Below are 24,388 nucleotides of genomic sequence, written 5' to 3'. Positions count from 1 at the left end.
AAATTTAATCACCCTACATTAATTATTTTTTGCTGTTGCGATTTTTCTTCCGTCAATATATCCGACGGACTTCCTGTGTTTCGTCTTCACCGCGAGGTGCAGAGGCCAAATTCCGGCGCCACGACAGTGGCGTGGGAGGAATTCCGCCACCACAGACAGAAACAAACGTCCTGAGAACTCTTGAAAAACAGTGGGCCATTTTTCAGTATTTTTCCACGTAAAACGATCCGACAGTGGCCGACAAAGGTAAGCGCGATCATGATGGAGACCCAAGGCCCAGAACTCTTAAAAACAGAGTAGGTTGACAGATACTGGCTTGGAATCCGTCCTTTACGCAATTCATGGTTGGACTAAAACTGCAAAACTAACAAAAATGCTATGGGCATAAGCTACGAAGAATCTTGCCATTTGCGGGCAAGGTGCTTTAGTCGGAAATCCCGCGCAGAGCAGACGCTGGGAGTGCGGTGTTCACTTCACTTTCTGATACAGGCTAGGCAGAATCTATTTCATTTTCTTCTTGATACGGTACGACAGTCTCAGCCTTTGGAACAGTGAGAAGCGGAGGTGATATCTGCAGGTAGACAGGTAACAGTCCGAACTCTGATGATCTCCAACGACAAGCGTGCAGTCATCGCGTATGCTCACAATTGCGGTAAGATCGTACAGCAGTTTCGGTAGATTAGGTTGCAGCAATGTTAGGGCTTTCCTGGACTCACGCAAATTCACTGAGGTTCACCACGACTGAGTTCACAGGCATAGTGCATGTGTAGTTTCTTTCGATCATGTACCCAATGTACTCATACGGCTCCATTGTGTGTAATGAATGTATTGGGAAGTGTTTTTGTCATGGTCATATATACCCTCATCAGATAGCCTTCCCAGACAGTGTTATTTCCGTTGCAATCGATTTCATGTATCATTTAAATGTTCATCAAGTGTGTGTAATTAAATGTTGTGAAGTTTTGTACTAACCTGTGCACGCACAATAACTTGTAATATTATTGGGTTTACCTGGTCAATTTATTTAATTTCGTAAGTAGCACGTTCTTCTCATGTGATCAATCAGTAAAATATTTGTGGAAATTTCAGTATTTGGAACTCAATGCCAGAGACTCTTTCCTATCAAACTGCGTCAAAATTAATTCCCTTGCTTAGCTTCATTAGACACTCAGATTTCAATAAGCGATCTGCCTCTCAGTATATCTTGCTGTTGGAGATCTGGTACACTCACACACGGCATCTTGCAATATGAACTAATTGCACGAACACAATTTAGAAGGCCACACGAACAAAGTTATTCTACAAGTCTACGTGAGCTTTGACTTAAATTGTTTTTCAGCATGAACCGGAATAACAAAAATAAAAATTTATTGCTTCCATTGGCAGATGTATTCGAGAATGAGAAGCACACCTCAGTCCTCGCAACACGTATACAGGATGAATCAGCTAACGTTTGCCGCGCAAATACTGCGGAAATGGAAACTGATGATGATGTGCGGTTTTCATAGAATGGATTAGTAGTCAGGTACTCGTATTGCTAACCAATGAACAGACTGTTATAATACTTAGAAAGTGTATTTTTTGCGGAAACACACTTTTTTGAATAACACTATGCCTGTTGACATTAACAAACTAAATGTAGGGTAAATTATAATGTCAGAGGCGTTTGTTGCAGGATTCTAAAGTCATTTTCAATATATCGTATTTTGAGAAGTTCCTGTATAGAACTTGTACAATACCTTGTAACCTCCCCATGCGAAATAATTTTTTTAAATTTTATTTGGTTAATGATTCTAATTTTTGTGTAAACTCACAAAAAAACTTAATTAATAATAATAATAATAATATGATTCTATTTTTTGTATAACTTTTGAACAAAATTGGTTCCCATTTAATGTACCCACAAAATTCTTTTCTCATTTAATATACGCTCGAAACAGAAAAATTCCTAAACCTCGTAATAAAAAATAAATTCAGTAACCAGGTAAAATTTGGACGACAGCAGTGCTGCGTCATGGCCCTGTAAGATCGTTCTGCATAAAAAGCAAAAATTCTCACCTCGATAAAGTCGGCAACTATCTGCTCTTACAATAGCTCTTTTCCGGCACAGCTCTGTGCAATGCTGGCGTATACATTTGTTATTTATGAAAGGAAGTAAATGATTTTTCTTTTGCAACAATCGGAATGATCATGCATTTAAAAAAATATTAAATTCTTTAAATTGAAATGAATGCTTGTTAGAAATTAGACAAAGATTATTATTAGGAGATTTTTAAAACATTTACATGGGACTTGAGATAACATTAATACATATGCGCGAGGCTGCTTTTTTACCTTATACAATAATACTCAGGCTCCGGCATCGCTGCACCGCGACCGGCCCAGCCAACATGATACACCAGACAGGACTGACAAGCTCAGACAGGCGACTGACCGCCAGCAACAACTTACTGCTACTGCTACTGCTACACAGTTCGTACTGCAGTCAACACTGCTCTTTGGTCTCAGATTCTCTTATAGCTTACATATCGCAGGCAGCACATACCTGTTACAACCTGAGGTATCACATACTAAAGAAAATGTGGTGTCACCGCCAGACACCACACTTGCTAGGTGGTAGCTTAAATCGGCCGCGGTCCATTTAGTACATGTCGGACCCGCGTGTCGCCACTGTGTGATCGCAGACCGAGCGCCACCACAAGGCAGGTCTCGAGATACGGAATAGCACTCGTCCCAGTTGTACGACGACTTTGCTAGCGACTACACTGACGAAGCCTTTCTCTCATTTGCCGAGAGACAGTTAGAATAGCCTTCAGCTAAGTCCATGGCTACGACCTAGCAAGGCGCCATTAGCCTTACGTAGTTTGATAGTTATCGTATGAAATGTCTCATCAAGAACGATGTATACAACAAAGGACGATATAAAAGTTAAGTATTCGAGGAGCTGCATACTTTTCTTATTAGCATTCACTACTTATCCTGTTCCAGAGTTCACGCCCGTCTGCGTTAGATAGCGTGCATTTCGGCCTCCTCAATCTACAAGGTGTTGGCACATTTGCCAACACATCAGAAAACACAAGTGCATACAGTAATTATGTGGATTCTCGATAGCAACGAGACAACTGACCCTTCCAGATTGTGTTCAAAACGACCACAGGCAGTGGCAATACAAGCTTCTGGTCTGGTCTGGTATGACCGCGGCAAACATGCCAGCATTTGAGCGGGGATGTCCGAGCAGTCTGCAGGTGTATGTCGTTGTACGTCATGGGGTGTAGTTGGTATGCTCTTGCAGACAGTGCCTCTCAGTTTTCCCCGCAGAAAAATATCTAGACCTATCAAATCCAGGGAATGGTCCGACCAAGGTACAGGTCTTCTGTGTCCAATCCAACGATTTGGAAACAACTCGTGAAGACATGCTGGACAGCCATCATGTTGGCAACATTGTTTCCTCCCAGTCTGCAGAGGAACGTCTTGTAGCATCCATGGAAGATGGTCTGTTAGAAGACCGCAATATTTTTGTGCTTCCAGTGAAACGCAGGCCTGTGAGAAGATGGTTCACTATCCTACACCACACTCTGTGGACGCTGACGAAACCAATGGGGATGGTCAACAGACCAATAGTACATGTTTCACTGGTTTACTTGGCACTGATTAGTAAATGTGGTTTCATTACTAAACAAAATACATGATACATCTGCAGTATCCTGTCTCAACGTCCGTGTACAGAAGTTAACACGATACTAATAACTGTTTTCACGCAGCCCTTGATGGAGAGAGATGTAATAGGGATGGAACCTATGCACAATGTGTGGGACACTTGCCTTACTCATGCCACTACCTCGAGCTATTGCGCGGGAGGTAACATGCGGATCAGCTGCAACAGTAGCAAGAACATTAATTTCCGCCTCTTTTGTCGTCACGTGTTTCCTTCTATTACGTTGTGTAGGTTTTATAATCCCATTTGTACATAACTGTTTGAAGAGGTTGATAAGTAACTGCAGAGATGGTTGACGTCTATTGGGATATCTTGCCGCATACACCGTACAAGAACGAACTGCATTCTTCCTGCATTCCCCTTGCACCATGAGCACGTCGACTTTTCGTCCGCTCACGACCTACTCTTGGACTGTCACACACGAAGGACAGCAAAGCACTCTACACACAAGCATACCGTAAGCAAACATAATAACATCGTACTTAGCAACTACGCAGTTTGAATGGCACAAATAAGTGCTGGTGTAGAAACTTTTCAAAACACAATGGTTGCCCAGAAAGTAATGCACCGCATTTTTTCTCGGCCGAAAACAGTGCTACGAATGCGAAAACGTTACGTATGTATTACGTGAAGTCTCCTGAGCGAGTGCGTCAAGTGTTCGTCACTTCCGACAGATGGCGTATCTGCAGGCAGTGTCAAAATGTCGTCTGTAAGTGATGTACGTTACAAGCAACGTGCCGTCATCGAATTTCTCAGTGCAGAGAAAGAAACTGTGGAGGATATTCACAAACGCCTGTGCAAAGTCTATGGAGCACCTGCTGTCGACAGAAGTACTGTTGGTCACTGGGCACGGAGTGTGAGGTCACCAGAAGGAGGTTCGGCGGAGCTCAACGATTTGCAGCGCGTCGGGGAGACCATCCACGGCTGTCACACCTGACATGTTGCAGCGAGCTGCTGTTGTCACTCGCGAGGACAGACGCGTTACGACTGCCAGGCGAATCACGAATAGCACAGGAAAAACATTTGTCTTGATTTTTTGCAACCTTTTGAAGCTGAGGGGGAGGCCTTCTTGTCCTGGATTGTGACTGGTGGTGAACCCTGGGTTCACCATTTTCAGTCCGAAACAAAACGACAGTTGATGAAATGGCGCATTCCCACTCCCCACAGAATAAAAAATTCGAAGCAACTGCTTCCGCCGGCGAGGTCATAATTGTTGTGACTTGGCAAGACAGCCAAGCCACTAGGAGATAGCCGAAAGGCACGTGTTTAAGCTCACGCAGGCTGGCGTGAGGTCTGGAACAGCTACAGGAATTGAGTCTAGTAAAAAATGTACGGAGCTTATGGAATACTTAACTTTAATCCGTAATTTGTGAACATCGGTCTGACGGTACATGCATCACAAGATAAATAGCAAATGATAATGGCGCCTTGCTAGGTCGTAGCAATTGACGTAGCTGAAGGCTATGCTAACTATGGTCTCGGCAAATGAAAGCGTAATTTGTCAGTGAACCATCGCTAGCAAAGTCGGCTGTACAACTGGGGCGAGTGCTAGGACGTCTCTCTAGACCTGCCGTGTGGCGGCGCTCGGTCTGCAATCACTGATAGTGGCGACACGCGGGTCCGACGTGTACTACCGGACCGCGGCCGATTTAAAGGCTACCACCTAGCAAGTGTGGTGTCTGGCGGTGACACCACAATAACCACCGAATTATGGGACTATGAAGGTGTAATTTTCACTCATGTGATGTCAAGAGGCGGTGGCATTAATTCAGAAGCATATGTCACTACATTAAGGAAACTCTACACGCGCTTTCGGCGACTACAGGAGATGTTTTGCTGCAACACGATAACGCTCGGCCACACACAAGTCTGAGGACTGCTGAACACATCGCAAAACAGGGTCGGACATTGTTGTCCCATCCACCCTACAGCTCTGGCCTAGCCCCGTCATACTTCCACTTGTTTGGGCCATTAAAGGATGCCATTCGTGGAAGACGTTTTAAGGGCGATGAGGAAGTGATTCACACAGAGAAGCAATGGCTCCGCCACCAGCACAAGGATTGGTACCGACAGGGCGTACACGCCCTTGTTCCGCGCTGGAGGAAAGCCATAGAACGGGATGCAGATTACGTGGAAAAATAGGGTGTGTAGATAAAACACCACTGTTACGTGTGTATAATTCACATTATGTTCCATAAAGAACAGCTGAAGAAAAAAATGCGGTGCATTATTCTCTCGGCAACTCAAGTACGATTTCTCGTAAACGACTTGCACTAGAATCCTGCAACAAACTCTACAGACATCCTAATTTACCCTGCTTTTAGTCTGTTGATATCAATAGGTGGAAAAGAAAATTGAGAATGCGATCAGTTTGGCTTTAGGAAAAGCAGAGGGACGAGAGAGGCAATTCTGACGTTACGGCTAATAATGGAAGCAAGGCTAATGAAAAATCAAGACACTTTCATAGGATTTGTCGATCTGGAAAAAGCGTTCGACAATATAAAATGGTGCAAGCTGTTCGAGATTCTGAAAAAAGTAGCGGTAAGCTATAGGGAGAGACGGGTCATATACAATATGTACAACAACCAAGAGGGAATAATAAGAGTGGACGATCAAGAACGAAGTGCTCGTATTAAGAAAGGTGTAAGACAAGGCTGTAGCCTTTCGCCCCTACTCTTCAATCTGTACATAGAGGAAGCAATGATGGAAATAAAAGAAAGGTTCAGGAGTGGAATAAAACACAAGGTGAAAGGACATCAATGATACGATTGGCTGATGACATTGGTATCCTGAGTGAAAGTGAAGAAGAATTAAATGACCTGCTGAACGGAATGAACAGTCTAATGAGTACACAGTATGGTTTGAGAGTAAATCGGAGAAAGACGAAGGTAATGAGAAGTAGTAGAAATGAGAACAGCGAGAAACTTAACATCAGGATTGATGGTCACGAAGTCAATGAAGTTAAGGAATTCTGCTACCTAGGCAGTAAAATAACCAATGACGGACGGAGCAAGGAGGACATCAAAAGCAGACTCGCTATGGCAAAAAAGGCATTTGTGGCCAAGAGAAGACTACTAATATCAAATACCGGCCTTAATTTGAGGAAGAAATTTCTGAGGATTTACGTCTGGAGTACAGCATTGTATGGTAGTGAAACATGGACTGTGGGAAAACCGGAACAGAAGAGAATCGAAGCATTTGAGATGTGGTGCTATAGACGAATGTTGAAAATTAGGTGGACTGATAAGGTAAGGAATGAGGAGATTCTACGCAGAATCGAGGAAAGGAATATGTGGAAAACACTGATAAGGAGAAGGGACAGGATGATAGGACATCTGCTAAGACATGAGGTAATGACTTCCATGGTACTAGAGGGAGCTGTAGAGGGCAAAAACCGTAGAGGAAGTCAGAGATTGGAATACGTCAAGCAAATAATTGAGGACATAGGTTGCAAGTGCTACTCTGAGATGAAGAGGTTAGCAGAGGAAAGGAATTCTTGGCGGGCCGCATCAAACCAGTCAGTAGACTGATGACCGAAAAAAAAAACCAATAGGTATTGTTCCATTTAAAAATGTGTATGTCCATTCTCTAGTGTTGTTACAGTCTGTTTATCGGCCAACAATACGAGTCCCTGAGTACCAATCCATTCTGTGAAAACCACACATCGATAACACCTTCCAGTTCTGCAAATATTTGCGGTGCAAGTTTTAGGTGATTCAGCCGGTATATTCTTCGCACGCACTCGGATGGAGCCGACTGCGCCGCTGCACGCAGGGCCTCACCTTGATGACTCTGGTGCCGATGCGCTGGGTGGCCGTGCTGACGGCCGTCTCGATGATTCCCATCACGACCATCTGGAGGGGCGTCAGCGTCCCCAGCAGCAGGCCCGCCGATATCAGCACGGTGCACACCGTCAAGTCTGCACGCACCAAACTGCCAAACACCACACAATAACAAAGCCGTCATGACGAACTCTCAAGTAGCAATACTAAATACCAGTAGGCTGTAGCCACAGATGCTGTGTTTGTCGTTACTTATCACTTGTTTATGGCCCTATGCAACCGAACTAAACAGCCAGCTTCATTAACAGTTACTGCTGTAGCAGACATAAAATATAGCTTTCCGAAACAATTATAACAGTCTAGATATCAAGGCACATTTATTCAAAGATTTCGATCATTACATGATCACCTTCAGACGTGAAGCTGACAACCGATATTCAGCGTTTCCTGCTCCATGCATAGTCATTGTCGATCACAATATCTAGGTCCGAAGACGATCATGTAATGTTCGAAACTGGTCACTTTTGGATATATGTGCCTTGCGATCAGTTGTTGTTGTGGTCTTCATTCCTGAGACTGGTTTGATGCAGCTCTACATGCTACTCTATCCTGTGCAAGCTGCTTGATCTCCCAGTACTTACTGCAACCTACATCCTTCTGAATCTGCTTAGTTTATTCATCTCTTGGTCTCCTTCTACGATATTTACCCTCCACGCTGCCCTCCAATGCTAAATTTGTGATCCCTTGATGCCTCCGAACATGTCCTACCACCGGTCCCCCCTCCTTGTCAAGGTGTGACACAAACTCCTCCCCAATTGAATTCAATACCTCCGCATTAGTTATATGATCTACCCATCTAATCTTCAGCATTCTTCTGTAGCACCACATTTCGAATGCTTCTATTGTCTTCTTGTCCAAACTATTTATCGTCCATGTTTCACTTCCATACATGGTTACACTCCATACAAATACTTTCAGAAACGAATTCCTGACACTTAAATCTATACTCGATGTTAACAAATTTCTCTTCTTCAGAAACGCTTTCCTTGCCATTGCCAGTCTACATTTTATATCTTCTCTACTTCGACCATTATGAGTTATTTTGCTCGCCAAATACCAAAAGTCCTTTACTACTGTAAGTGTCTCATTTCCTAATCTAATTAACTTAGCATCTCCCGACTTAATTCGACTACATTCCATTATCCTCGTTTTGCTGTTGTTGATGTTCATCTTATATCCTCCTCTCAAGACACTGTCCATTCCGTTCAACTGCTCTTCCAAGTCCTTTGCTGTCTCTGAGAGAATTACAATGTCATCGGCAAAGCTCAAAGTTTTTATTACTTCTCCATGGATTTTAATGCCTACTCGGAATTGGTCTTTTGTTTCATTTAGTGCTTGCTCAATATACAGATTGAATAACATCGGGGAGAGGTTACAACCCTGTCTCACTCCCTTCCCAACCACTGCTTCCCTTTCATGCCCCTCCACTCTTATAACCGCCATCTGGTTTCTGTACAAATTGTAAATAGCCTTTCGCTCCCTGTATTTTACCTCTGCCACCTTCAGAATTTGAAAGAGAGTATTCCAATCAACATTGTCAAAAGCTTTCTCTAAGTCAACAAATGCTAGAAACGTAGGTTTGCCTTTCCTTAATCTATCTTCTAAGATAAGTCGTAGCGTCAGTATCGCCTCACGTGTTCCAATATTTCTACGGAATCCAAGCTGATCTTCCCCGAGGTCGGCTTCTACGAGTTTTTCCATTCGTCTGTAAAGAATTCGTGTTAGTATTTTGCAGCTGTGAGTTATTAAACTGATAGTTCGGTAATTTTCACTTCAACACCTGCTTTCTTTGGGATTGGAATTGCGATCTACTCTGTCATAATTATTTTCGAAGATTATAATTGGATCAAGGATACCTTTAATAGGGTTTTCGAAGACAATAAAATATAGCAGTTCCTGAATACTACACACTAAAGTACAAAAAATACAGATATAAAGGGTGAATATTAATAAAACCGACAAAAAGCAGGAACTGATACCTGACTGCAAATGGAGGAAGAATGGTCCTATGAACGTATGTCCGGGAACGGACGATGTGCGTGAACTGACAACAAATACAGAGCTGCATAGCATCCATCTTGCAACAGATGTTCGAAATGTTCTCAATGGGATGTAATGCACTCGTTTATACGTCGAATCATGGATTGTCGCACTCTTTCGCACATTCCGGCAACTCTCCAAGTAGCGGCAGAGGCGTCGTGAACACGATGTTGAAGGGTTCGCACTTCAAGAACTGGTTCAGCATACACACGCTTTTCCGATGTTTCCAGAGGTAAAAATGGAGGCGGTTTAAGTCCGGTGATCTAGGAGAGCATGCCTCCATATCGTATCCAAAGTCCGGGGAGGGTGTTGTCGAGGTATCAGCGAACTGTAATGTGCTAGTGGGTTCGTGCTCTATCATGTAGGTAGCACAAAACCTGTCGTACTGCCAAAGGCATATTCTCAAGCAGCCCAGACAGAGTGTTCCACAATAAGTCCAGATATGTTCCTCCATCGAGGCGTTGTCGAATAATAGCCGGTCCGTGCATGTGTCACCTGCCCACACGTTGATTCTGAACAGATGCTGGTAAGACGCCCGGACCGTTGCCCGAGGATTGTCTGTAGCCCACAGATGACGATTATGCAGACTGATGATGCTAGTTCTGGAAAAGATTTCTTCGTCGGTAAAGAGGAATGAAGACAGAAATCCCATAATTGTGATAGTCTGGTGCAAAAACCGTCGACAAAATCCTTCCGGTAGACGAAAATTTGCTGCGGATGATCTTTGCACTCGTTGCAGGTGATAAAAATACGAATAATCGTACTTTACTTACACCATATTGGCGGGCCGTTTGCGTGCATCTTCTGCTAGGGTTCTCTCAATATCCTGTAGAACCCGGGCCTCCAAATCTGGTGTTCGCGCTGTCCGTCACCTCCCTGCACGTTCGTCTGTCTGAGACGACCCACGATCACAGAAACGCCAAAAAAGGGCTTGAAATATTGCGTCAAGGTACTTGTTTTGGTATAGCAGTCCTGCCCCTCGGCCGTTTCCCGTTTCCATCTGCTTGGCCATACAAAGACACCATCTCGGCTTGTTCCCGACATGAATATCGGACCATTCTGCTACTTACAGTACTCTGCGTCAATCACAGCCTGAAAGACACAAGGAACTGACGGCACGCGGCCAGAGCAACTGTCATTCGTCAGCGCCACCTACAGTGGTAATGATGTATCTCCGGACACGTGTTCATGGGACCTTTCTTTCTGTAGTTTGTTGGTTTTATTAATGTTTGCCCTGTATGTTAAAAGGTGGCCATTAGTGAATTTCCTTTGTATTGATTTTAGAGAGTATGGTATGCTACTTTCAGAGAAGTTTCCCAGTAGGTAGGAAACGGAGCTGAGGAGTTCCCAACTGGGAATGTCTTGGAAAGGACTTTAGTTTCCTACATTTGTCTGATAATCAAGGTAAACCTCCCGAAAACGTTGGTCATAACTGGCTAACTGTGGGACTGAAATGGTATTTATGTGTGGGTGTGCTGAGTGAGAGGTGGAGAGGGAGGGAGAGAGAGAGAGAGAGAGAGAGAGAGAGAGAGAGAGAGAGAGAGAGAGAGAGAGAGAGAGAGGGAGGGAGGGAGGGAGAGAGAGAGAGATGGAGGGAGGGCGGGAGGGAGGGAGGGAGGGAGGGAGGGAGGGAGAGAGAGACAGACAGACAGATAGAGAAGGTTCAAATGGCTCTGTGCACAATGGGACTTAACATCTGAGGTCATCAGTCCCCTAGAATTTAGAATTACTTAAACCTAACTAACCTAAGGACATCACACACATCCATGCCCGAGGCGGGATTCGAACCTGCGACCGTAGCGGTCGCGCGGTTCCAGACCTAGAACCGCCCGGCCACCCCGACCGGCAATAGAGAAGGAATAAATGTTTGCTGAGTGAATGATAAATCTAGATAGCGCAAGTTATGTAAATAGTGTAATTGTATCCAGAGAACAGAAACTGAAGCTGCTATTGTGACTCCTGTTTTGCTAAATTATCTGTTTCCTACTGAGCGATTGCCACTTATATTAAGAAACATTTGGCGGCGAGTAGTCTGTCACCATCTTTTAGTCTGTCTCCATATTGGACGTCAGTGCTGGGGATGCATGTGCGTTATATTTACCACGCATTTCTACTACCAGTGCATGCCAGTTACATTTATGCGAGGAACTGGATAATCCATGAGATAATTACTCCCTGACAGGAAAAATGAAATTTTTTTGAATGGCAGAAACGGAAACGGTTTGACTGTGTCTCGCTCACGAAGTAAATCATTTTTGTTGTTGTAATAACGTTCTAAGACTCTAATATTGGTTACATAAGTTACTAATGAAAGAGACTGGTTGCAGATAATTCATTACAGATTAACCTCCAGTTTCTACATTTGCAGTGCTCTAAAGCGTCCACAACGGACAAAAATTATTTACTAGTGTTAATACGAGAAAAAATAGAAAGACAAAATGTGTCGGTAACCAGATAAATATACCTTCCCGCTTTTTCACTCAACCCAGATCATTCGAGTTTGTTAATATCCACAAACAATATTAGCTAGCATTTTTCAAATATTTGTCCGAAAATATTTTTGATGACTGATCGCAAAAGGCATGGGTAGCTGCTGCATCATTTGTTTGTTTGTTCCTGTTTTTAGTATGATTTCAAAAAAAGTAGTCACCAGACGTTAACATTTTCATAACACGGGCGTAGCGTATCATCACACATTTTTATACAAATTCTTCCAATCCATATGTGGCATACAGCAAAACAGTGCTTACCAGTAATGGTCAAAAACAGACTTGGTTGCAATTTTAACTTTTATATTTTTCAGCTACGCGTTTCGCCTTATTTAGGCATGTTCAGGTTATTTTAATTTGGTATTTCTTAGAAGGATCCTTCAGTCAGTGTAGCCAAAGGGCATCGTCGAATATATCAGCCCAACATAACCTTCGTTAAACTTCCATTCGGATGAGGCATCGGTATTGCCCGGGGGTGGCCTGGATGGTGCGATCTGACACATCTCATCGTGTTCTACGGCCTCCCGTCAACCATTCTGCACATACCCGCTGCAGTGTCGAAACACTTCGTCCCACACGAGCAGTAACTTCCCGGATGGATGCATCACATTCTCTCCTTCGAATAATGCGCTCTCTTTCAAGCTCACTGATTTGACGGTACGGTTCACGCATACGTCGGCGAGGCATCCTGCGCGGCTGCTCCAGTCTCACTGATCCATTACCTTCGGTTTACAGCGACAACGAGAGCCGCAGGCACATTTTACCTGTAGGTGGTGTTGCGCCGCGATATCGATGTTGACCTTTAACCTGTGGACCGACATGGTTCAAATGGTAATCATTTCTGCAGAACAAACTCATGAACATGTCCTATGAATATGAATGTCGTATCTCTGGTCGTTCAAGATCTTCTGTTTTTTCTGAAAGTGAGTGTATAAAACTGTAATTGTTAGAAACAGTCTTGGTTGCAATTTCAACTTTTCTCAAAAAATGGCTCTGAGCACTATGGGACTTAACATCGGTGGTCATCAGTCCGCTAGACCTTAGAACTACTTAAACCTAACTAACCTAAGGGCATCACACACCTCCACGCTCGAGGCAGGATTCGAACCTGCGACCGTAGCAGCAGCGCTGTTCCGGGCTGAAGCGCCTAGAACCTCTCGGCCACAGCGGCCTGCTCATCCACTTCTCCGCCTACCCTTGACGTATGTAGCACAACTCCTTACGCTACCGAAACAAACCGGCAGAGCCATCTCACAAACAGTATATTGGCTCTTGTGGCGGCATGCACTGTTCAAAGCTGATGCACAGACTTGTACACTACCAAAGGTCGATGGTGGCCTTGGACTCATTGACTTTCCCCGCATATGTGCGGCCCTCCTGATTCACTGTATCGCCACTTTGCGTGAAACTGACCCAGGTGGGACAACAGCGGTTCTTTTCGACCGTTATCGCCCACAATCGGCGCGTGCACCAGTATGTTTGACACATATTCCGTTCCGGATGACGACAGTCAAGGACTATTACCTCAATCAAAGTTACGTCCTAACAGTGACCACTGACAAGGCACGCATGTCGAAGCGTCTTTACCAGGCACTTCGAGGCCAGCCCACACCACATAAATTAGAGGACAGACGACCGTCGGTCATCTGGCACCAAGCTTGGGCTAATATCAACAACCCAGCCCTTCCCACGGAAGTTTCAGCGCTATGGTATCGTGTCGTAAACAATTTAATACCCACTAATCATCGCCTGGCGGCCATCCGCCTACGGCCCTCGGCTGCTTGCGGCCGATGTGGTGACGTAGACACCAGAGAGCAATGTCTCTTATGCCCTCACGTCACAGAAGTGTGGGACCTTGCACGTGTGCTATTAGCGCTGATCGGTGGGACGACACCAGACAATGTGTCAATCGACTGGTTCCTTACCCCTGGTTTTCAGACCAACCCCCGAACACGACGTAACGCAATGGTGTGGCTCTTCGGCCACACCATTTTCACGATCTATGACCTTTCCCTCACCGATGCTGTCTCTTTCATGGACTACCTGTGAGCCAGCACCGCCTGGCGGAATCTGACCGGAAATATACCATTACCTTTGCAAGATTTCTGAAAGTTGCAATGGTTCATGGTTATCATAAGGTGTTCCGGGTTGACTAAGGCACCCCGTCCAGGAATTGCCTGAGTTTACCCCTGGATCCTTGTCACTCGGGCTTACAAACTACCCTTGACTTGCCTATACCCAAGATTTGACATTGGCCTTCTGGGCATCACTAGAGTGGACTGTTCTATGATACTGATAATATGGCAATTGGTAACATGGGAATTGTGTGAACCTTGTATGAAAAATTATTGGAAAATTAGAAAACACGTGATCTATCTTAGAGGATTATTACTTCGTTAATTCTATGGGCGATGGGATTATCTCGCCAGTTTCGTTTTCATTTGTGTGTGCTGCCGTCCCTGTTTTTGATTTGCCTTCATTTCTGTCTTTATTTATTTCTTCCTTTTTAGTTTCTAAACTCATCACTTGCTTCACACCTGCAGAGAGAGGTGTATTTCTGAGTAGTGTGTCATCGCCCCCTGTGGCATAGCAGAGTATGCCTCCGCTTTTATTTTCGGTTTATGGCAATGAGTCTTGCAAATAATTACTATTAAAAACAGTCTTGAACACGATTTATTTTATAAGGTGACCGGTTTTATAAAATAAATCGTGATCAAGACTGTTTTTAATAGTAATTATTTACAAGACATTGATCACTGCTGTTCCCATAATGCATTCAAAAGTAATGAGTCTTGCTACTAACAGCACCATGCTTTACGTGCTGCGTCGACACTAGAGGATGGCGGCATTTTTGGAGAGGAAAAGGTAGGGCTATAGGGGAGGAAGGAGGCCCATAAAAAAAAAGAAAAAAAAATGTGCAGAAATATGCTAGACGGCAATGGTGTATGGATAGACATCACTGAGGACAGGAATGGTATCGGATACGGTTCTCGGATGAATCCAGGTTCTGTTTGTCAGAAAATTAAGGCCGCATTTTGATTCGTTGCAGACAAAAAAATGTTAAAATGTGTGTGAAATCTTATGGGATTTAACTGCTAGGGTCATCAGTCCCTAAGCTTACACACTACGTAACCTAAATTATCCTGAAGACAAACACACACACCCATGCCCAAGGGAGGACTCGAACCTCCGCCGGGACCAGCCGCACAGTCGCTGCAGACGGATTGTGATCAGTGTGACGTTAATGACATCCTGTGACCCGTAGCCATAACCTTTCTGTATAACACCACAGACGCCATTTTTCAGCAAGACAATGCACAACCACACGTCGCTGCACCAACACGTGCCTTCTTGGTGTCACAGGATGTCAGCGTTTTGCTCTGGCCCACCAGATCACCAGATTTATCGTCAATCGAAAATGTGTGGGATTCACTGAAACGACTCATGCAGCACTGTGACCGAATACCAACCACCACAGACGAACTTTCGAACCGAGTGAATGAAGCATGGATGCCTATACCAAAGGACGCCATTCACGCCTCATACGCGTTGATGCCATCAAGCATGGGACAAGTTAACAGGGCAAATAGCGGACCCTGTGCCTACTAGGCAACAGGACACATGCTGAACCGAGGTGACTGAAATGCTGATCATTTCTGCAGATAATATTAAAATACATGTCCTGTAAATATGACGTTCAACGTGTTCTGTTTTTCTTTCTCTTTTTTTTTCTTTCTTTTATTGTGATTTAATTCCCGTGCCCAATATGGGCAGGGGAGGGCTATCAGCGGCACAATCCGCCGCTCTTCAACCGAGTGACACGACAGCTAAAACAAGAAGAAAATGTTACATAGAAAGGCGATAAGAAAGGGGGACATAAAACAGAGTAAGGGAAGATAATGGAGGTAAAAATACACTGACATGGCGACGTTCATGGGGGGGGGGGCAGTTAAAAAAGTCATCATAAAGTTAAAAAACACAGTTGGCGATTCTTCAAAACTCAGAGACGACACTGAATGGACATGCACACGTTAAAAGTCGGCCACAGTATTAAAAACACTCCAGAACAACACACTTAAAACCCACTTGGAGCACATACGACGAAGAATAAAACTGCCAGGTGGGACCTGCCAAGGCAGAGGCCGGAGAGGATGGATGGATGTGGAAGAATTATGGGCAAATTTTAAAAGCATTGTAAATCACGCATTGGACAAGTATGTGCCGAAAAAGTGGGTTACGGACGGAAAAGACCCACCGTGGTTTAACAGCGCAATGTGGAGAATGCTCAGGAAGCAAAGAAAGTTGCACTCGCGGTACAAGAAAGATGGGGAGAATGAGGACAGGCAGAAGTTAGTAGAGATTCGTGCTGCTGTAAAAAGAGCAATGAGCGATGCGCGAAGCATACAACCACTATCACCGTCATACCTTAGCAAAAGATCTTGCTGAAAACCCAAGGAAATTCTGGTCTTACGTAAAATTGGTAAGCGGGTCGAAGGCTTCCATCCAGTCACTCACTGATCAGTCTGGCCTGGCAATGGAAGACAGCAAAACGAAAGCTGAAATTTTAAATTTAGCATTGGAGAAATCTTTCACACAGGAGGATCGTACAAACATACCACCGTTTAAGTCTCGTACAGATTCCCGTGTGGAGGACATAGTGATAGACATCCCTGGGGTTGTGAAGCAGCTGAATGGGTTGAAAATAAATCAAACGCCAGGTCCTGATGGGATTCCAATTCGGTTTTACAGAGAGTACTCTACTGCATTGGCTCCTTACTTAGCTTGCATTTATTGCGAATCTCTTGCCCAATGTAAAGTCCCGAGCGACTGGAAAAAAGCGCAGGTGATGCCTGTATATAAGAAGGGTAGAAGGACGGATCCTCAAAATTACAGACCAATATCCTTAACATCGGTTTGTTGCAGGATTCTCGAACATATTCTCAGTTCGAATACAACGAATTTCCTTGAGACAAAGAAGTTGCTGTCCATGCATCAGCACGGCTTTTTTCAAATCATATCTTGCGAACCATGCATGAAGGGTATCAGATGGATGCCATATTCCTTGACTTTCAGAAAGCGTTTGACTCGGTGCCCCACTGCAGACACGTAACTAAGGTACGACCATATGGGATTGGTTCCCAAATATGGGAGTGGCTCGAAGACTTCTTAAGTAATAGAACCCAGTACGTTGTCCTCAATGGTGAGTGTTCATCGGAGGTGAGGGTATCATCTGGAGTGCCCCAGGGAAGTGTGGTAGGTCCGCTGTTGTTTTCTGTCTACATAAATGATCTTTTGGATAGGGTGGATAGCAATGTGCGGCTGTTTGCTGATGATGCTGTGGTGTACTGGAAGGTGTCGTCGTTGAGTGATTGTAGGAGGATACAAGATGACTTGGACAGGATTTTTGATTGGTGTAAAGAATGGCAGCTAACTCTAAATATAGATAAATGTAAATTAATGCAGATGAATAGGAAAAAGAATCCCATAATGTTTGAATATTCTATTAGTAGTGTAGCGCTTAACACAGTCACGTCGATTAAATATTTGGGCGTAACATTGCAGAGCGATATGAAGTGGGACAAGCATGTAATGGCAGTTGTGGGGAAGGCGGATAGTCGTCTTCGGTTCATTGGTAGAAATTTGGGAAGATGTGGTTCATCTGTAAAGGAGACCGCTTATAAAACACTAATACGACCTATTCTTGAGTACTGCTCGAGCGTTTGGGTTCCCTATCAGGTCAGATTGAGGGAGGACATAGAAGCAATTCAGAGGCGGGCTGCTAGATTTGTTACTGTTAGGTTTGGTCATCACGGGAGTGTTACGGAAATGCTTCAAATGGCTCTGAGCACTATGGGACTCAACTGCTGAGGTCATAAGTCCCCTAGAACTTAGAACTACTTAAACCTAACTAACCTAAGGACAACACACACATCCATGCCCGAGGCAGGATTCGAACCTGCGACCGTAGCGGTCGCGCGGTTCCAGACTGTAGCGCCAGAACCGCTCGGCCACCAGCGGCTGGCTGGAAATGCTTCAGGAACTCGGGTGGGAGTCTTTAGAGGAGGCGTTCTTTTCGTGAATCGCTACTGAGTAAATTTGGAGAACCAGTATTTGAGGCTGACTGCAGTACAATTTTACTGCCGCCAACTTATATTTCGCGGAAAGACCACAAAGATAAGATAAGACAGATTAGGTCTCGTACAGAGGCATGTAGGCAGTCATTTTTCCCTCGTTCTGTTTGGGAGTCGAATAGGGAGAGAAAAGGCTAGTTGTGGTACGAGGTACCCTCCGCGACGCACCGTATGGTGGATTGCGGTGTATGTATGTCGATGTAGATGTAGATGTAGAGCAAGGGCCAGCAAAGGAGGCGGCGGGATGAAGAGAGTAGGGGTGTCAGTGGGTACAGTAAGAAGCAGGAGACACGTGGGGCAGGAGATGAAGAGGGAAGACAATGCAGTGGGGAGTGCAGAGACACTGAAAGGGAGCACAAGAGAGGGAGGGGGAGTAGGAGGGGAAAACCGCTCAGGAGATGGGAGGGGGAGGAGTGGGAGCCCTGAGGAGGAGGCAGGAAGATGGGGTTAGAGTTGGTAGGAAGGGTAGATGTCAGGGAGAAGCTCATGATGCAGGAGGGGTAGACTGTGAAAGTTGCATTGCGAAAGGAGATGGAGAAAGGGTGGGACACGACGGCAAACTCGCGGCAACGGGCTGGGGGTGGCGGGGAAGGGAGACACCAGGGGGTGAGGGGGATCAAGGTGGCAGACAATATATAGTGTGCAGATGTGTTCAAGGAAATGGGGTGGGGGAAGGGTATGAGGTCATAGAGGATGCGCATGGGGGACAGAAGGCCAATGCGGAAGGCGAGGTGGAGTGCATGGCGTGCAAGGATTTGGAGGGTTTTATAGAACCGGGGAGGGTCGGAAATCCAAGCTACGCTGACAGAGGATGGGGGGGGGGGGGATCAAGGATTTGTAGGTGTGAAGGATGGTGGAAGGATGCAGACCCCAAGTCCGGCCGGACAGGAGTTTCAGGAGGCGGAGGTGGTTGTGAGGTTTGTGTTGGATGGTGAGGAGATGGGGAGTGCAGGTGAGGTGGCGGTCAAGTGTGAGGCCAAGGTATGTGAGGGTAGGAGTGAGGTGGATAGCACGGCCATAAATGGTGAGGTAGAAATCGTGGAGGCGGAAGGAGCAGGTGGTGCGGCCTATGCTGATCGCCTGTTTTTTTTTTCTCAGCGTAAGTGTACTATAAATGTGAAAGTGTATAGAGACGTATTATACGATCACAACGTTTGAAAACCAAAATTCATAGAAAAATTGTTTTGAGATAAGTAATGCAGTATAAGTACAATCCTGTGTCAAGAAAGTCTTTCGACTTTTAAGACCGTGAAGTTACTATATTCACACAAAGAAAGAAAAACTGGTATGACATAAAGACGGCTAGCAGACTAACGTTTATAGCGACTCTCAATATGCGTAACTAACCTCGATTACGCCAAATGGTGCGTAGATGGTAGTACTGTAGCTCGCTAATAGAGGATAGTAAACCACTACTTTTTAACAAGATTTGTTTTACAACAAGGGCAAAATTTATTTATACGAATTTAAAGTAGTGTTCTACGCAGAGTAAGACAAATTCAAGAGAAGTAGTAAAAGATAAAAGAGTAAAAGAAGAAAAAAATCTGACCTCAGCATTCGTCTTATTTGACTCTACATGCACGTCACAAATGAAACGGAAGATAGTACATTTGTAGTAGTGTGAACAGCAAAATAGAACTTAATCTTACAGCTTATCAAAATGCTAGTAACAGGTAATAGACAACGTTCCTTCAGTCATCACTTACACGCCATCCAACATAAGCGAGGTAATCTATGCGATGTTGAGGACCTCTATGCTCATTCGTCTACTAGCTGTCTATGTGTCATGTTCCTTTTCTCTCCGATTTTGCAAGTTCCTCATTCCGTACGTTATCAGTCCACCTAATTTTCGACATTCGTCTGTAGCATCACGTCTCAAACGCTTCGATTCTCTTCTGTTCCGGTATTCCACAGTCCATGTTTCACTTAAATATAATGCTCTGTTCTCGGAAATTTCTTCCTCAAGTTAAGGCCTATGTTTGATACTAGTAGACCTCTCTAGGCCACGAATAGCCTTTTTGCCAGTGCTAGTCTCCATTTGATGTCCCCCTTGCTCCTCCGTCATTGGTTATTTTGCTGCCTTGTGCTGGAATTCCTTAACTTTCATCTATTTCACGACGATCATTCATGATGTTAAGTTTCTAGCTGTTGTCATTTATGCTGTTTTTATTACTTTCGTCTTTCTTCGATTAACTCTCATTCTATATTCTATACTCATTAGACTGTTCATTCCATTCTGCAGATTTTGTAATTCTTCTTCACTTTCACTAAGGATTGAAATGTCATCAGCGAATCGTACCATTGATATCCTATCACCTGAAACTGTAATTCCAGTCATTGCTTCTTCGATGTACAGATTGAACAATACGGGCGAAAACTACATTCCTGTCTTACACCCTTTTTAATCCAAGCACTTCGGTCTTGGTCGTCCATTCTTATTATTCCCTCTTAGGTCTTGAACATATTCAATGTTACTTGTCTCACCCTATAATTTACCCCTATTTCCCGCCTCAGAACTTCGAACATCTTGCACCATTTGGCACTGCCGAACGCTAGGTCAATGACACCTACGGTCATGTCTTGATTTTCCTTTAGCCTTGCTTACATTATCAACCGCAATTTCAGAAGTGCCTCTCTGGTGGCTTTACCTTTTCAAAAGCCAAACTGATCGTCATCTAGCACATCCCCAATTTTCTTTTCCATTCTTCTGTATATTATACTTATCAGCGACTGAGAAGCATGAGCTGTTAAGCTCTTGCAGCCTTCGGAATTGTGTGGACGATACTTTTTCCGAAAGTCATATGATATGTCGCCAGACTCATACATTCTACACACCACCGTGAATAGTTTTGTTGCGACTTGCCGGCCGGAGTGACCGAGCGGTTCTAGGCGCTACTGTCTGGAACCGCGCGACTGCTACGGCGCAGGTTCGAATCCTGCCTCGGGCATGGATGTGTGTGATGTCCTTAGGTTAGTTAGGTTTAAGTAGTTCTAAGTTCTAGGGGACTGATGACCACAGCAGTTAAGTCCCATAGTGCTCAGAGCCATTTGAACCATTTTTTTGTTGCGACTTCCCCCAACGATTTTAGAAATTCTAATGAAATGTAATCTTTCTCTTCTGCTTCAATTGGTCTTCAGTCCTCTTAGATTCTGAAGCTAATACTGGATCACCAATCTCTTCTAAATCGACTGCTGTTTCTTCTTCTGTCACATCAGACTAATCTTCCTGTTCATACAGGATTTCATTGTATTCTTTCCACCCATCCGCTCTCCCCTCTGCATTTAGCAGTGGGATTTCCGTTGCACTCTTTATGTTATCACCCTTGCTTTTAATATAAACGAAGGATGTTTTGACTTTCCTGTATGCGGAAGCTCTTCCTTCCGATAATCATTATTGCCGCTGGTGCGACCGAGCGGTTCTAGGCGCTACAGTCTGGAACCGCGCGACCTCTACGGTCGCAGGTTCTAATCCTGTCTCGGGCACGGATATCTGTGATGTCAAAAAAATGGGTCAAATGGCTCTGAGCACTATGGGACTCAACTGCTGAGGTCGTAAGTCCCCTAGAACTTAGAACTACTTAAACCTAACTAACCTAAGGACATCACACACATCCATGCCCGAGGCAGGATTCGAACCTGTGGCCGCAGCGGGCGCGCGGATCCAGACTCTAGCGCCCAGAACCGCTCGACCACTCCGGCCGGCCTGTGTGATGTCCTTAGGTTAGTTAGGTTTAAGTAGTTCTAAGCTCTAGGGGACTGATAGTGCACAGAGCCATTTGAACCATTTAACAATCATTTCTTTTCGATTCTTCTCATTTTTTATGCAGCCATTTCGTCTTAGCTTCCGTGCACTACCTATTTATTTCATTTCTCAGTGACTTGTATTTCCGTATTCCTCAGTTTCCCGGAATTTTTTTTTCTTTTTTGCACTTCCTCCTTTCATCGATCAACTGAAGTATTTGTTCTGGTACCCAGGGTTTCTTCGCAGTTACATTCTTTGTACCTATTTTTTTTCTTTCCAACGTCTGTGATGGCCTGTTTAGAGCTGTCCGTCCATTCCTCTTCAATTTTACTGCACACTGAGCTATCCAATACTGCTGTATCTGTAACGTTAGAGAACTTCAAGCGTATCTCGTCATTGCTTAGTACTTTCGTATCCCACTTTTTTGGGTGTTGATTCTTCCTGACTAATGTCTTAGTTACTTCAGCCTACTCTTCATCACTACTACATTGTGATCTGGGTATATATCTGGTCCTGGGTTCGCATTACAATCCATATCTGATTTCGGAATCTCTATCTGACCATGAAGTAATATAACTGAAATATTCGCGTATCACATGGCCTTTTCCAAGTATACCTCCTCCTCTTGTTATTCTTGAAGAAAGTATTCGCTATTACTAGCCGAAATTTATTACAGAACTCAATTAGTCTTTCTCCTCTCTCATTCCTTTACCCTAGCCCATATTCTCCTGTAATTTTTTCTTCTAGTCGTTCTCCTACAACCGCTTTCCAGTCCCTCACTATCATTAGTTGTTGTTGATGTAGTAGAATTTTATATATATATATATATATATATATATATATATATATATATATATATATATATAAAAGAATATATAAGAAAATATAAAAATGCAGTAAATGAAGCAGGCAAAAAGGAATACAAACGTCTCAAAAATGAAATCGACAGGAAGGGCAAAATGGCTAAGCAGGGATGGCTAGAGGACAAATGTAAGGATGTAGAGGCTTGTCTCACTAGGGGTAAGATAGATACTGCCTACAGGAAAATTAAAGAGACCTTCGGAGAGAAGAGAACCACTTGTATGAATAACAAGAGCTCAGATGGCAACCCAGTTCTAAGCAAAGAAGGGAAGGCAGAAAGGTGGAAGGAGTATATAGAGGGTTTATACAAGGGCGATGTACTTGAGGACAATATTATGGAAATGGAAGAGGATGTAGATGAAGATGAAATGGGAGATAAGATACTGCGTGAAGAGTTTGACAGAGCACTGAAAGACCTGAGTCGAAACAAGGCCCCGGGAGTAGACAACATTCCATTAGAACTACTGATGGCCTTGGGAGAGCCAGTCATGACAAAACTCTACCATCTGGTGAGCAAGATGTATGAGACAGGCGAAATACCCACAGACTTCAAGAAGAATATAATAATTCCAATCCCAAAGAAAGCAGGTGTTGACAGATGTGAAAATTACCGAACTATCAGTTTAATAAGTCACAGCTGCAAAATACTAACGCGAATTCTTTACAGACGAATGGAAAAACTGGTAGAAGCGGACCTCGGGGAAGATCCGTTTGGATTCCGTAGAAATGTTGGAACACGTGAGGCAACACTAACCTTACGACTTATCTTAGAAGAAAGATTAAGAAAAGGCTAACCTACGTTTCTAGCATTTGTAGACTTAGAGAAAGCTTTTGACAACGTTAACTTGTAACGCCGGAAATGCATATCCTCCTATTTCCATCTATTGTACTATTATTTTTTTCCTTGTTTTGTTACCTCAAGATATGACATTTCTGTCTCTTTATATATTGTAATTGTTTTACTGTTTGTATATATATATTTATGCATTTATGTCGATGTATAATTGGTTTGTTTTGTGAATATTATTTGTATTTATACGCTGGGTCTTGCCTAGGGAAAATGCTATCGAACGATTACATCGATAGGTCGTGTGAAGAATCAAAGTGTGTAGGATCTTTGGTAGTGTTAACTCTGCCGCGTGGAGCGCGGGCAGAGCAGGGAGAGTCTGGCTGGAGTAGTGCAGTGGAGCAGGTGTGTTGTGTGACGCTTCCGCGAGTTGCCGCGCTTTCGGGGTTTGGCAGCATGTAATTGCGCTCGACTTGCGATGATAGTTTCTGACATGGTGTCGCGTACGGGAAGCATTAGCTGGCGCACATCAAGAGCCCGTTTCGTCTGGTGACCGTGTTGAGAAGAAGGCGCGCCAACATCCAGCTTCTGCAACAGCGACGGCCGACAATGAGTGACTGTCGCCACCTCCTCGATCGACGGCTTCAAACCTTCAACCAACCAACAAGGAAGACTAAAAGCACGTAAAGTTTCAGAACTGTATGGCAGACCTCAGCTTTTCAAATTGTTCCATTTGCCTCGCAAAATTACAGCAACTTAGCATGAACCTTTGTTGCTCATT

The 24,388-nt window shown here is 44.1% G+C and overlaps 1 protein-coding gene across 1 annotated transcript in view; it reads right to left on the bottom strand.

The window, feature by feature from the left end:
* The window catches only part of LOC126424596 (ammonium transporter Rh type A-like), a 188,116-nt gene that overhangs the window by 101,452 nt on the left and 62,276 nt on the right, over nucleotides 1-24,388 (bottom strand). The window contains exon 3 of the mRNA XM_050087336.1: nucleotides 7,498-7,648. Coding sequence (XP_049943293.1) covers nucleotides 7,498-7,648 — 151 coding nt within the window. The remainder of the gene's footprint in view (nucleotides 1-7,497; nucleotides 7,649-24,388) is intronic.

This window comes from Schistocerca serialis, chromosome 10 (assembly GCF_023864345.2).
Source record: "Schistocerca serialis cubense isolate TAMUIC-IGC-003099 chromosome 10, iqSchSeri2.2, whole genome shotgun sequence".
NCBI lineage: Eukaryota > Metazoa > Arthropoda > Insecta > Orthoptera > Acrididae > Schistocerca > Schistocerca serialis.
This window is presented reverse-complemented; position numbering and strand designations above follow the sequence as displayed.